This window comes from Nannospalax galili, unplaced genomic scaffold, assembly GCF_000622305.1.
Source record: "Nannospalax galili isolate Female #2095 unplaced genomic scaffold, S.galili_v1.0 scaffold872, whole genome shotgun sequence".
NCBI lineage: Eukaryota > Metazoa > Chordata > Mammalia > Rodentia > Spalacidae > Nannospalax > Nannospalax galili.
The window spans coordinates 2,016,544-2,032,591 of NW_008332654.1; the positions used below are offsets into that span (position 1 = coordinate 2,016,544).

Sequence of the window (16,048 nt, forward strand, 5' to 3'; positions counted from 1 at the left end):
TTTCTACAAATTAGTTTGACCTATTTTAGGACTAATTTAATGGAATCACATGCACATTCTTTTATGTCTTCTTTTGCCATATGTATGCCTTATTATTGTATTTATTCACTATTTTATTTCTCCTGTTGCATTACCTTGCATGCATATTCCATAAAGCATTTGTCTTTTTTCTTGTTTATGGACATTTGAGTTAGGGTTTCTAGTTTGGCCAATGAATTAAGCTACGATAAATATTCTTGTATGGGGCTGGAGAGATAGCTCAGCAGTTAAGAGCACTGGGCACTCTTGCAGAGGACCCAGGTTTGATTCCCAGCACCTACATGGTGGCTAACAACCCCATAACTCCAGTTCCAGGGCATCCAACACCCTTTTCTGATCTCTGTGGGCATTTCACGACATGAGTGCACTGACATACATGTGTGTCACTCATACACATAAAATAAATAAAAATAATTAAAAATTAAAGCAAAGAGCTCCTTTAAATAAAAAAATTAATTCTCATTCCAATTCCCAAAAGGGTCTTAATGTATAAGGGTTGGTATATATGTTACTTTTAAAGGCAATGTATTACCAAAGTGGTTATACCATTTTACATTCTAATCAGCAATAAAAATTCTTAAATTTATTGAAGTGGGTATAAAATCTCATGGTAGTTTTACTTTGCATTTTACTGATGTTAATGATACTAAGTACTTTTTCATGCTCTTATTCGCCATTTATATATACTTTTGTTTTCAAATAAGTGTTTGTTTCCAGTATTTTGTTCATTAACAATTGCGTTGTTTCTTAGAATGTTTTAAAGAGTTCGTATGCATTCTGGATACAAGTACTTTGAAAAGTGCATGCATTTGTAGATATTTTCTTTCTATCTGTGGCTTGTCTTAATTTTTAATGGTACTTTTTGATTTAGCTTTATTTTCAATATATAAATACTTTTCTTTTATGATTAGTCTTCTTTATGTCTATTTTAAAGAAGCCTTTGCCTACCCCCAAGCTATCAAGATAGTATCCAATATTTTCTTTTTTAAAAAATATTTTATTATTTTTGTTTTATGTGTATCAGTGTATTACCTGCATATGTGTAAGTGCACCCATGTTGTGCAGTGCTGGTGGAGATAAGAGAAGGGCATTGGATTCTCCTGGAACTGGAGTTAGGGCAGTTGTTAGCCTCCATGTGGGTGCTTGGAATTGAACCCGAGTCTTCTGCAAGAGCAGCCAGTGCTCTTAACATCTGAGCCATCTCTCTGGTCCCAATATCTGATACTTTCTTTAACAAAAATGTAGTGTTAGTTTTTGTTTGGGTCTATGATCTAACTTGAGCTATGTTTGTACATGGGAGGCAATGGTCAAGGTCATTTTCCCTTTACACATTTATCCTGTTGTCCAGCAGCATCTGTTGAAAGACTACTTTTGAGGTTGAACTGCTTTGACACATTCGTCTAAAAATCAATTTTATAGGTCATTTAGACTTGGTTCTTTTCTACTCATCTATTTTTCTCTTTTAGTCCATTTGAATTGCTATAAGAACACATTATGAACCAGGTAGCTTATTAGCAATAGAATTTATTTTTCAGTTCTGAAAGCTGGGGATTCAATTTGAAGGTTTTGACACATTCCTGGGTCACAGAATGGCTTTTTTTCCCCTTGTCCTCTTGTAGTAGAAGAATGAGACAACTTTTGGGAGCTTCTTTTTATCAAAGCGCTAAACCGCATTTACAGAGATACCCTCCCCATCCCCGTGGCCTAATCATTACCTAATATTTTCACACTGGTAAGAAGACTCTACTGTATGAATTTGCTGACAGGAAGACACAGATATTCAAGCCATAGCTTTGTTCTTTCTCCAGTACTAAACCATCTTTACTACTGTTGCTGTGTTGTCATATTTGAAATCAGGTAATGTGAGGGTTTTTTTGATACTTCATTCCTTTTAATAATAGTTTTGGCTATTTGAGTGTGGATTTTCATATGTACTATATAATTGACTTATTAGTTTTTACACAACAATGTTGATATTTTTACTTGAATCTGTTATTGAATATGTAGGTCTATATTGGGAAAATGACAGAAGTATTTTTCCTTATATAAGCATAATACAATACTATTAATTAGAGCCCCTTTAAATGTTCTTGGTAATAATTTATATCTTTCATCATAGAAATCTCTCATGCCTTTTGCTAAATGTTTTCTTTTTAAAAATATTTTGTTTATTATTTTTATGTGTATGAGTGTATTACCTGCTTGTAAGTGCACCCCTGTCATGCAATGCCCAAGAAGGTCAGAAGATTGCCTGGGTGCTGGGAATTGAACCTGGGTGCTCTTAACTGCTGAGCCATCTCTCCAGCCCTAAATATTTTCTTTTTTAAAAGTATTTTTTTATTATCTCGTTATGTCCTAGTTAATTTTCTATTGCTGCGATAAAACATTCTGGCCCAAACCAACTTGGGTAGGAAAGAGTTTATTTGATTGACATGTCCAGATCACAGTTCATCCCTTCAAGAAGCCAAGGCAGGAATGTAGAGGCAGCAGATAAAGGACAGCCCATGGAAGAACGCTGCTCACTGGCTTGCTTGTCTGGCCTGTGCTCAGCCTGCATTCTTAAACCCAGGGCCACCTGCCCAGGAGTGGCACCACCCACAGTGGGCAGAGCCTAACTGTATCACTCAGTAATCAAGAAAATGCCTCACAGACATGCCCACAAGCCAGTCTGTTAGAGGAACTTCTCCAGTTGAGATTCCCTCTTCCCAGCCATGTCAAGTTGTCAACCGAAGCTGTCTGGCACATATTACTATACATGGAATTTCTAGCTCCCCCCTACCAATTATTTATGACTACAATGAAGACATACAATTGATTTTAAAAATACAGATTTTGTATGTTGTCTCTGTGCTTTTAATTTCAGTGCTTTAAAAGTTATTTTAGAAACTTACGATGAATTGTTTCATTATGGCAGGTTTCTAACAAAATTTGCTTTTATTTTCTCTCCATGCCCGATGTCCTCATACCCCCCCAAGACATTTCTGTGTTCACTGCCCCCCCCACATTGCTATTTTCACTTTATGATCTACCTAACATCTTTCCTAAACCATGGTATCCAAAAGAACAAACTTGTTCCTAATCCATTTTTGTATCATCTGTAACAACTGAGCAACATACCTCTTTGGTACTGTAAATATCTTTTTCTACTTCTATACCCCATATCTGCATCTGTTTATAGCATATCTATTTACACACATTTATTTATATACCTTTGCCCCCTAGCTTCCTCTTTGATTTGGTCACTGTATATTTATAAGGAATGAAAATAGAACTCTTTTTCTTTTTAAAAAATATTTTATTTGGCCAGGCGTGGTGGCGCATGCCTTTAGTCCCAGTACTTGGGAGCAGAGACAGGCAGATCTTTGTGAGTTCAAGGCCAGCCTGTTCTACATAGTGAGTTCAGGTCAGCTGAGACTACAGGGAGACCCTGTCTCAAAAAGACAAAAAAAATTATTAATTTTTTATGTGTATGAGTATATTGTTTGATGTATGTAAATGCACCCATATCGTGTACAGCCTGAGGTGGTCAGAAGAGGGCGTTGGAGCCCCTGGAACTGGAATTATAAATGAGATGGTTTTTAGCTGCCATGTGGTTGGTGGGATTCTAACCCTAGTCTTCTGCAAGAACAGACAGTGCTTTTAACCACTGAACCATCTCCTCAACCCCAAATCTAGATATGACATAGCTACCTGATTACAAAAGATCTTTATTAAGTTTCAGCAAAGACCTTTATGCTCAAGAGACTCACAGTAGTTGTAAACATTTGACTAAGTAAGATTCAGAGAAGTGACAAAAAGTAAATTACACATAAGTGGCATCTACCAATGAATTTTCTCGTTCTGATAAGTTTGATTCATATGCTTTGTTTATTTTTTTAGGTTGAAAAGTCTTACCTGTCTAAGTATCAATCATAACCAGCTAACCATCATTCCTAGAGAACTTTGCTCTCTTGAGAATCTTTCTGAACTGCATCTTAACTACAATCAGCTCATGTACATACCTGAAGAGATTAAGTTCTTACAGAAGCTCAAGCAGCTTTTTCTGGTCAGGAACAACCTTGAAGCTTTGCCAGAGGTAAAGAAAACATGCTGGCTCTTTTCTTTCTTTCTTTCTTTCTTTCTTTCTTTCTTTCTTTCTTTCTTTCTTTCTTTCTTTCTTTCTTTCTTTCTTTCTATTTTCTTATTTTGTGACAGGGTTTCATATAGCCCAGGCTGCTCTCAAAATTATAGTTGTTGAAGAAGAAACCATTCAATATGATGTTAGCTGGTTACCGTTTAGGCTTTATCATTGTTCTTTTCAGTTCATATTATAAATGTTAAATCCCTGCAGGCAAAACTTAGTTGTTTTGATAAAGATAAGGTTATGAGTCATTTTCTAATGCACTGTGAATTATGTGTATGTCTGCACATGTGTATGAATGTATTTTCTCTATAGTTTGTTCCACACTCCTAGTGAACTCTAGTTTTAGTTCTCTTAAGATTTCTGAAGGATAGAAAAAAGCTCTTTGAATAAAAAATGGACCTAGGAGTTATAGCATATATTATTTAAAAAGAATATTTTAGAGATCCCTGGACTAGCTTCCTATCCTAGATTAGCTAAACCCCATACCACAGATCCCTAAGTCCTTCCCCTGGCACTCCCTCCACTGCCAACTTCCCAGCCTCTGGATCAGTGAGACAGACTTTCTCGGCCAGGACTCTGGTAAGTGAAATCCCACCCACTGTCTCTTTACTCCATTCCTCTCACCCACCCCTACCCCATCCCTGCCAGCCTCCTTCACAAAGGGATTTCAATTCCTTCACCTCATTGGTAGGTGTAATAAAGCTTATTTATAATCAAGAGCAAAAGGAGCTCTAGTAACTACACAAACTCATGGAGATTAAACAACACACTCCTGAATGATGAATGAGTCAAATAAGAAATTAAGAAAGAATTAAAGTTATTCCTGGAACAAAATGAAAATGAGAACACAGCACAACAAAACCTCTGGGACACCTTAAAAACAGTCCTAAGAGGAAAGTTTTTAGCTCTTAGTGCCTAAATTAAAAAATCAGAAAGAGCACATGTAAATGAATTGCAGATGATAAGATATGATACAAAAGAGATACCCAAAATTCCCCTAGAAAACTGTTAGAAATGATTAATATTTTTGTTAAAGTGGCAGGTTACAAAATCAACTTACAAAACCAGTAGCCTTTCTATATATCAATAACAAGCAATCAGAAAAAGCACTCGAGGAAACCTTCTCATTCTCAATAGCTTCAAAAAAAATCTAGGAATAAACCTAGCCAAGGACATTAAAGATCTCTGCAATGAAAACTTCAAACCTCTAAAGAAAGAGATAGAGGAAGACACTCAGAGATGGAAAGACCTACCATGCTCATGGATTGGCAAAAGTCAGTATTGTGAAAATGACCATCTTACCAAAAGCAATTTAGAGGTTTAATGCAATCTCAATCAAAATACCCATGACATTCTTCACAAAGCTTGAAAATATCATCCTAAATTTCGTACAGAATCACAGAAGACTCCAGATAGCCAAAGAAATCTTGGACAAAAAAGACAAGGCTAGGGGGGAATCATCATACTAGATTTCAGATTATATTACAGTGCTATAGTCATAAAAACAACATGGTACTGGCACAAAAATAGATGCATAGATCAATAGAATGAAATAGAAGACTCAAACATGAGTACATGTAATTTCAACCAACTGATATTTGACAAAGGTGCTAAGAACACACAATGGAGGAAAGATAGCATCCTCAACAAATAGTACTGGCAAAACTGGATTTCCACCTGCAGAAGAATGAAACTGGACCCTTATCTTTCATCCTGCACAAAAGTCAACTCCAAATGGATTAAAAATCTTAATATAAAACCTGAAACTCAGAAACTGCTAGAAAAAAACAGAGGCAGCACCCTTCTAGATATAGGCATAGGAAATGACTTTCTAAATTGGACACCAGCTGCTCAGGCACTAAGGTCAACAATCATTAAGTGGGAACTCATTAAATTACAAAGGTTCTGTATGGCAAAAAATAAATAAATAAATAAGACAAAACAAAAACAGCAACCAAGGAAGGGAAGAGAAGGAAGAGAAGAGGAAACCCACTGAGTGGGAGAAAATCTTTACCAGCTACATATCCAACAGAAGATTAACATCCAGAATATACAAAGAATTCAAAAGACAAAGAAATAAGAAAATACAAAACCTAATAAAAAGATGGGTGATAAACCTGAACAGAGAGTTCTCAAAGAAATAAAAATGTCTAAGAAGAACCTTTAAAATGTGCTTAACATCCTTAGTAATTAGAGAAATTCACATAAAAACCACTTTAAGATTCCGTCTTACCCCAGTCAAACTGGCTAAGATCAAGAGAAGGAAAGATTTCAAATACTGGAAAGGATGTGGAGAAAGAGGAATGCTCATTCACTGCTGGTGGGAATGCAAACTCAGGCAACCTCTATGGAAAGCAGTGTGGAGAACCCTGAAAAAAACTAAAAGTGAACCTACTATATGATCCAGTTTTACCTCTCCTTAGCATATACCCAAAGGACTCATCATACTGTAGAGATACCTATACACCCATGTTTGTTGCTGCTCTCTTCACAATAGCTAAGAAATGGAAACAGCCTAAATGTCCCTCAGCTGACGAGTGGATAGCAAAAATGTGGTACATTTACACAATGGAGTTCTACTCAGTAGTAAAGAAAGGTGAAATAATGAAATTTGCAGGTAAATGGATGGATCTAGAAACTATTAGACTAAGTGAAGTAACACAGTCTCAGAAAAACAAAAGACATATATTGTACTTCATTTGTGGATCCCAGCACCAAATTCTTTTAAGTGAGTGCATATCCTGATGTAACTGCAGGAACCAGGAAAGTGGAAGTGATGTAAAGGGAAAGAAGGAACCTGAGAGAGAGAACAGTAGGAGATGTGTGTTACTAAGGGAGAAATGTGTAAAAGAGGGGTAGTTAAAATGGAAGGAGGAGAGGGAAAGCTATACAAGGAACTATTGGGATAAAAAGGATGAAGGAGCTCAAGAGAGGTGGGACCCTAGAAGACAGGAATTTTCAAGGAGAGAAATGGGGAAAATGGGGACACTTTAAATGGAGAGAGTGGGGAGAGACAATGAAAATGTGGTCCACCTACACAATGTTCTACTCAGCAGTAAAAATCGATGAAATTATGAAATTTGTAGGTAAATGGATGGAACTAGAGGGTGCTATGCTAATTAAATAACACAATCACAGAAAAGCAGGTGACTATGTTCTCTCTCATTTGTGAATTGTGGTAACAATCCCTTGCATGTTAGTATATTAATTCTGATGTAACACCAACAGCCAGGAAGAGGGAAAGGATACATTGAGACAAGCATACAGTACAGCATTCATCAAAGAAGCTTCTTTCTGCAATGGATGGAGGCTACTACAGAATTGCACATCTGGTCTGACACAGAGAACATACATCTGAGAGATGCCCAGTACTAGGTGACACATCTACAGTTGAACCTCCACAACTAAGGCTCATGGAACATATTGGAACAAGGAGTAGAAAGGAAACAAATGCATCCCTCCCCTCAACTCTCACCAGTAAAGCTTCCTTATACAACAGAGCAAGATGCACACAGAAATTCACAAGTGGCCAAGTTTTAAAGAATAAGACTATAGAGTATAGGGTAGAATATTATATGGAACCTCATCCATCCATGACATAGGGATCATTGTGGAAGAGGTGACAGAAAGATTGTAAGAGCCAGGGCTGGTTCATGAATATAGCTTGCACATGTGAACTTTTGGCAATGGTGGCATTGAGCACAGGACCTATGTCAACTCAATTAAACAAGGTCCCAAATGGGAGGAGAGAAATAGGTGGGAGGCCAGCACTAGACTGAGAATGATTGAAGACTGATCGTTGCCGGGTGAGGGAGAGTATGCCTTATATACAATCACTAGATGAGCTGACTAGACTCCAGTGGATGAATTTAAACTGAAGAACATTTGGGCCCAAATGCCTGAATGAATAGGACTTAACGTGTATGGTAGAATACATAAGGCCTGGTGAGGGAATGGGGGAGGCATGGAAGGGAGAGGGACTCTAAATTTGATTAATAACTGTTGTATGAAATTATAAAAGCTCAATAAAAATATAAAAATATATTTATTATTTTTATTTTATGTGTATGAGTGTATTGCCTGCATGTATGTAAGTGCACTCATGTCATGAAATGACTGCAGAGGTTAGAAGAAGGTGTCAGATTCCCTGGAACTGAAGGCAGGAATAATTGTTAACTCCCATGTGGGCGCTGGGACTCAAACTCTGGTTCTCTGCAAGAGCAGCCAGTGCTCTTAACTGATGAGCCATTTCTCCAGGCCCATGGATATATTCTTAACATAAAACTTACTCTCCTTATAAGTGACTTGACATTTCTCTGTTATAGCTTTCTTTATTCTGTATTTTCAATGTTTTTATCGTAATACGTTATGGAGAGTTTCTTTTCTGGTCTTGTTCTGCAGGCCTCTTATACCCAGATAGGCATCTCTTTTTCTAGGTTTGGGAATTTTTCTCCTATGGTTTTATTGAAGACATCTGCTATGCCTTTGCTATGGCTTCTTCTCCCTCATCTATGCCCATAATTAAAAAGTTTCATCTTTTCATGGTGTCCCCAAACTCACCCATGTTCCTTTTCATGTATTTTTAAGATTGTCCTGTTGCCCTGTACTAAGCACTCCAATCCTCTCCTTTGTCTTCTATCCATGACTGTTTCTAGCATGACCCACCCTGTTAGACAGATTTTTATTTGGCTTATTGAGGTTTTCATTTCCAACATCATCTGAATTTGGGTTTCTTCAGCACTTCAAACTCTGTTTCATGGCTTGGATTGACTTCTTTATTTCCTTCATCTTTATGTCATCTTTGAGTTGTTTGACCACTATAATCATTCTTTTGAATTACTTTTCTGAAAGTTTTTCAAGGTCATTTTCATTAGAAGTCATTACTATAGATACTATTTTTTTTTGAACAGACATGTTATTTTGGTTTTGCCTGTTTTTTTTAATTTATGCTTTGGGATTTGTGTATCTGGAATTTGTTGGTTGAGATTTTTCATTTTTTGTTCAAGTCACCTTATTTCAGCAGAGGGGCTAATTCATAGCAGAGTTGGCATATTGTTTTCTTCTGTTTGTCTGGAACTTAGGGCTATAGCCTCTATCCCAGGTCTTCTGCTTGACAGCTACAATCTGATGCTGCAGTGACTTAGTAAAAAAGCTTGGAACAAGTTCCTCCTGGCAGGGTGGACTGATCCTGGGTCTTAAGGCAGATGGAACAACTGGAGGGTCCTAGTCAGGCAGCTGGCAGGGCTCTGGTGAGTTCTAAAGGGAAGTAGGAAGACTCTCATAGGGATCCCTGGACTGGGATCTGGAATCCCAAAGGAAGGAAGGAAGAGCCAGAAGGAGGTGGTTCCTGGCAGGCAGCCATGGGACTTTGGGGTGAAACAAATGGATGGGGACTGATAGGAGGTGCAGGTAGCTGACTTGGGTTTCATGGCCATGTGAGGTGAATAGAGGTCATAGTAGGGAGCCAGGTATTATCTGGCAAGTCTCAAAGGGAGGGTTTGGGGCAGTTAGTTTTTAGGGAATACATTTGAATTACACAGTTTAAATAGATGGTGATTTTTCTTTTTATTTTATGTGTATGAATTTTTTTGACTGCATGTAAGTTTATCTATGTATGCAATGCCTGCAGAGGCCAAGGAGAGTGTCAGATTCCCTAGAACTGGAGTTACAGATGCTTATTAGCCACCATGTAGGTGCTGGGAACCAAACTCAGGTCCTCCACAAGAGCCAGTGCTCTTAACCACTGAGCTATCTCTCAAGCCTCATAGTTTGCAGCAATAAGACAAGTAGATCTGTGAAGCTGCTCACAATAGCATCAGTTTTTGAAATTCCAACAGAGAATTTCAAAGTTCAAAATGAAGACGTAATTAAAAAATGAAATAAAAGTGCTAGCTATCACTTCCCAAAGTGTTCTTCTCAAACACAAGCCTTGCATATTCCTCCTGAGACTTTTTGAGGCTCCAGATGCTCATATACCAATTGACTCATAGCCTTCAATGTGATGATACAGGAAGTAGGCCCTTGGGAGTAAATTTGATCATTTGGGTACACAAACTTGGCTTGATAGGCCTTAACATATATGACAAAATGCATGAAACCCAGTCTGGAGGATGAGGGACAGGGATGGGGCAGGGGGTATAAAGATGATTGAGATGTTTTATATGAAATGCACAAAAATTCAATAAAAATATATAACTTTTTTTTAAAATTTAAAGAAAAGAATTGAAGTTCATTCTCATTACACAGCAAGTTTGGGGCCAGGCTTGAGCCTGTCTGAAAAAAAGGAGGAGGTTTCATAGAGCCTTTCATTCCATCAGGTGAGGTTATAACAAGAAACTGACAGTTTCCAGTCCAGAGAACCATCAAAGTCCTACAGTGCTGGCATCCTGATCTGAGTCTTCTATCCCCTTAACTATGAGACTACATTGCTATTGTTTGCTAGCTCACTGAAGTTCTTTGTTACAGAAAATCAACTAACCTCTTTTCTTGGAGATTTGCAAAATGTATTGGTATATTGAAAGCATTAGCAAGTCCTTCAGTAAGGCTGCTTAAAATTGTAAATTTGGAGTTTCCTGAATTTAACTTAATATCAGTTCCATGGCATATGCCTTGACAATATTGGATAAGTGAAAATTTCTTAAAGCTTTTAAAATGTAACTCATGTTCTCATTAGTCATAATGAATACTGGCCTTTAATTCAGTGCCTGCTATATAATTGGATATGTTTGCTTTTCTCTGCCCATTATTCGTTTGTTTGCATAATGGTGTTATGATATAGCCTTGTAGAATTCCACCTTCCCCGATGAGTCTGTGAGGTTTGCTCAGTATTGACCATTCCCACTAGTCAGGTCAGCCTAGCCAATCAGAATATTCCATCACACTGGACATAGTGATTTAGTCAATAATAGGCATATGACTTAAGTTAGGTTAATGAGATAAATTTAATGGATTGATGGGAATACAGATAGTCTTTCTGTAGAGACCACTAAATAAGAAGAATGTAAACCCAGATCTGATACTGTCTATCTTGCCATTCATTGGGAGACACTGACTTTTATGATGCTGTCACAAAAGAGATAATAGCACCATGAAACATTTAAACCAGAGATATACAATATCACCCTTTTTTGTTTAATTATTGTTACCTCAGTCAGTCTACCAATTTGTTAATTTAAGTTGAATTTCACTTGCTACCTAAATAATCCATAGTAGTTATTATATATAACATGCACAAAAGAATTTCTACATTTAAAAAATATTTCTTTAATTTTAAAATTATGTGTATGTATGTATGTCTGTGTGTTGATCTGTGCATGTGATTATATATACCTGGGGAAGTCAGAAGAATGTGTCAGATACCCTGTAGCTGGAGTTATAGGCTACTGGGAGTTGCCTGATGTGGGTCCGGGGAAACAAACTAGGCTCCTTTACAAGAGCAGCAAGTGCTCTTAACCATGGAACCATCTCTTCAGCCCAAGAAATCCCACATTCTTGTCTCTTTCTTCCTCTGTAATTTTTGATCAGTGCGTGTGTGTGTGTGTGTGTGTGTGTGTGTGTGTGTGTGTGTGTTTGACAGGCTATACACTTACTATAGCTTTATCCCAAATAATGATAAGCTCTTTATGGGGCAATTTCTGTTTCAAAAGTATATTAAAAAATTTTTTATCCTTCATTTTTTTTCCAAGAAGTCTTGTCTGACTTCATAGGAACAAATTTTCTTTTATTTTTCTTACTGTATCTTTAACTCTTTGGAACACAATCCTATAATGAAACCTTGTCACCACCTGTTTATGAATTTTAATCCTGGATTGCAGACTTTGGGGAATGTTTACTCACAAAGACATAAAAGATTTACAAATGAAAAATGTAAAGACAACCGCAGAAATAGTCATAACAGCAACAACAAGCAAATGAAAAAGAAAGTCTACACAATGGAAGCAGTGATATCAGGTGTTCTCCTGGACACCAGGAGTATGTGGGGAAACTTCAGCTAGTACAGAAATAGAGTACCATGGAAAAGATATAGGACTTAAGAAAGAGGACCACATGTATGATAGAATGCAGATTCTCCTAGACCAGCTATAGGAATGGGAATAGCAGACGAGCTCAGCTTTGAGCTCTTTCAGGGTCTATCTTAGTTGCAGGGAGCCTCCTATTTAGTCCAAGGTCATGCTCTTGCTAAAGGATACTATACCATGTGACTAAGCAAGGCAGGGATAATCAGGGTTGGCCATTTCTGCCTGATAGAAAACAACTTCCTCTAGACACCCCCACCTAATTGAGTGTGCTTGTATTGGATTGGGTGTTTATCCTATTTGATTTTTCCATCCAATTCTTTCTTGATCTTCACTTTTACAGAGATGGAAACTAAAGTATACTCAACATCACAAATTCCATCTCATCATCTTCTGCTTTCAGAGACACCATTTCCCTAGGGATAGATTTGACCACTAAAATAATAGTAACATTTCAGAAATATGGGGACTAGAGAGATGGCTCAGCGGTTAAGAACACTGTTCTTGCAGAAGACCCGGTTCAAATTCCAGCACCTACATGGCATTTAGCAACTGTCCGTAACTCCAGTCCCAGAAATACAAGTGTTTGAAGTCATTTAGTAAATTATACCCTTTATTTTCAACTTAAAAATTTTTCAAGTTTCTATTTTAATTCATTTTCCTTTCCTTATTAGTAGAAATACTAGATCTTAGATACACCATAACAGCCATTTTGTTATTATGGCAATACACAGACATATTAACCACATAGAAAGTAACAACCTTTATTTCTTTTATAAAGAAAGGGTTGTGTTAGCATAGTACTAAGCAAAAGATAAAGGTATAAATTCTGGTGGAAGTCAGTAATAAAGTACTTAGTAAATACCTGCTGATTCATTATTTTCTTTCTTATTGATTGACTAAAAATGGAATTTTCAGGCATTTTATTCAAGAATAGTATTCTATTCTGAAGATGATTCAAATATGAAAAATTCAAAGTCTATGCTTTAGGAAAATACGTACAGTGCTTTGATTGTGATAAAATATATATTACATTAACTAACTCAACCATTGAAAGTGTTCAGTCTCGACACTCAGTACTTTGGCACCGTCCATCTCCATTATTTACCTCCAGAACTTTAAAAAATCTTCCTAACTGAAACTTTGTATCATTAGACTAATTATTATCATTACAGAAAATATTCAAAGATTATAGCTACTTTCTTTCTCATAAGGTTTCTATTTTTAAAATTATAAGGTCTATTGAGTGTTATTGAGTATTGGGCTGTTTCACATTGCAAGCTTAGTTAAATCACTTATTTACATGCATATATAATATTTCTTTTGTACAAATGGAGAAATCAAAATACAAAGGGATGCTTCAAAATTTGTCTATAAGTATACTTAGTAATTATCAGAAGTGGGTTTTAGAACTAAAGTAGTCTAACTTATAATATGTTATGTTGCCTTGGAGGGGTCAGAAGATACAGGGAACTCAAAGTTATTTGGCAATACATAGTGGTACCCTTGGAGAAGACCCTCTTGATGGAGGTATACATCAAGTTTGAACTCAAAAAGAATAGTTATGATTTTATATCCTAAATTAATAAAGTCTTTTTTTTGTTGTTTCTGGCACAGGGACTTTGTCAACTTAAAAATCTAAAAATCCTAGACATAGCCGGAAATGTTATTCAGATATTTCCACAAGGAGTAAGTACATAAAATTCCTATTATAATTAGAAGTAATTTTGTTTATGCCATTGGGAATAGAAAAATGTGAGCAAGAAGTTAAAGCTGTAGTAATTGAAGCCCTTATTTGTACAGATGACTGAAAGATTTGCTTTGTTCTAGAATTTCATGTCCCATTCTTTCCCATTCTTTTCCTTGTGTTCTGTGGCTGCTGAACTCGTTAGACCTAAATGAGCTCTGATTACCATCATCAATACTGTAATTATCTGTTATGATTAAATTTTTTAGTTATTACATACTGATATTTGAAACCATTACTTTTCAGGACATAAATTTTTTTAGCCCATATAATCAATCCAGAGGTGACATTTGTTTGTTAGTTGTTTTTAAGCCATCAATTCTGAAAAAAACATTTTGTTTTCCATTTGGAAGTGAATTTTGACCTTGCTTTATTTCAAATAACTGCGAAACAGTTCATTTTGGCAACTTTTAACTTTTGGGAAGGAAATGGATGTTTTTCGTATTGCATTTTTTACTCAAGTGAACATGGATGAGCATTCAAGGTAAAAAAAAATTGCAAGTTCATTAATCGAGAAATGACTCCATAAATACTTGCTGATCCATTATTGTCTGTTTTTGAGGGATGCCTTTTTGAGACAGGGTCTCCCTGTAGCCCCAGCTGTCCTGGAACTCACTATGTAGATCAGGCTGGCCTTGAACTCACAGAGTTCTTTCTGCCTCTGCCTTCCGAGTGCTGAGATTAAAGGTGTGCACCACCATGTCCAGCTCATTATTGTCTTTCTTATTGATTGACAAAAATTGAATTTTCACTTTTTATTCAAGAACAGTATTTTATACAGAGGATGATCAAAATATGCAAATATTCAAAGTCTATGCTTTAGGAAAACATATATAGTGCTTTGATTATGATAAAATAATGTTACATAAACTTTATCTCAACCGGTCTAAGTGTGCGGTCTTGACACTAAGTACTTTGACACTGTCCTTAACACCATTATCTGCCTCCAGAACTTTAAAAATTCTTCCAAGCTGAAACTCAGTATCATTAAACTAACTCCCCTTTCTCTTTGTAGCATCTGTTATCAACATTATAAAATAAGATATTTCTCCTTTTTCTGAAACCATCATTCTGTAATAGTTCACAAACTTTGTGTAGTGTTGGGGATGAATTCAGGGACTCAGCCATGTTAGACAATGCCCTACCACTGGGCCACAACCCAGCCCAATCATTTCTCTTTTTATTTACTTATTTATTTTGGGTGCTGAGCAGGTGCTCTACCTCTGACAACAGGCCAGCCCTTAATTCTACTTTTTTGTCTCCATGAATTTGAGTGCTCTATGTGTTTCATAAAAGCTGAGCTAGTCAACATCTGCTCTTTTGTGACTACCTTATTTCACTTAGCACACTGTCCCTGAAGTTCATCCCTGCTGTAATGTGTTAGGTTTTCCTTCTTTGTTTTAGGCTTATCAACAGCCAGTTGTACCATATATGTGTATACTGCATTTTGCTTATTCATTTATCTGTGGATGGACACTTGGGCTGTTTCCTTCTTTGGTATGTTATGAGTTATGCTGCTGTGAACATTGGTTTACATATATTTGTTCTCCTTTCCACTTTCAATTTCTTTGGGTATGTACCCAGAAGTAGAATTACTGAATTGTATGGTCCTTCCATTTATTAGTTACTTGTCTTATTGCCATGACAAAGTACCAACAAAAGCATTTGAATGAAGGAACGATTTATTTTGCATGTAGTTCAAGGAGGTAGTCCATTTTGTTGGGGAGGTCATGGTACACAGGAGTGTCAGGCAGCTGGTCAACTGTGTCCATAGTCAGGAAACAGGGAGGGATGAAATTTAGTTCTCAGCTTTCTCCTTTTCTTAAAATTATTTATTTTTATGTGTATGAGTGTTATGTCTGTATGCATGTAAGTGCACCTGTGTTGTGCAGTGCCCAGGGAAAACAGAAGAGGATGTTGTATCCCCTGGAACTGGAGTTACAGACAGTTGTTAGCCACTATGCTGATGCTAATAGTAAGCATTAACTTTCTAAAGGACATGTTTTAAAACCAGTGTTTTACTATGAAAATGCTTAACCACATGAAACATAGAAGAGGAAAGTGAACCTCCATGTGTCTATCACTTTGAAACTCAATCTTAAATCCCAAGTATGATACTATATT

General features: G+C 36.6%; 1 protein-coding gene across 1 annotated transcript in view; it reads left to right on the plus strand.

The window, feature by feature from the left end:
- Positions 1-16,048, plus strand: part of Lrrc69 (leucine rich repeat containing 69) — a 114,637-nt gene that overhangs the window by 11,759 nt on the left and 86,830 nt on the right. The window contains exons 2-3 of the mRNA XM_029560885.1: positions 3,919-4,114; positions 13,795-13,866. Of these exons, the coding sequence (XP_029416745.1) occupies positions 4,031-4,114; positions 13,795-13,866 (156 nt within the window). The 5' untranslated portion in view covers positions 3,919-4,030. The remainder of the gene's footprint in view (positions 1-3,918; positions 4,115-13,794; positions 13,867-16,048) is intronic.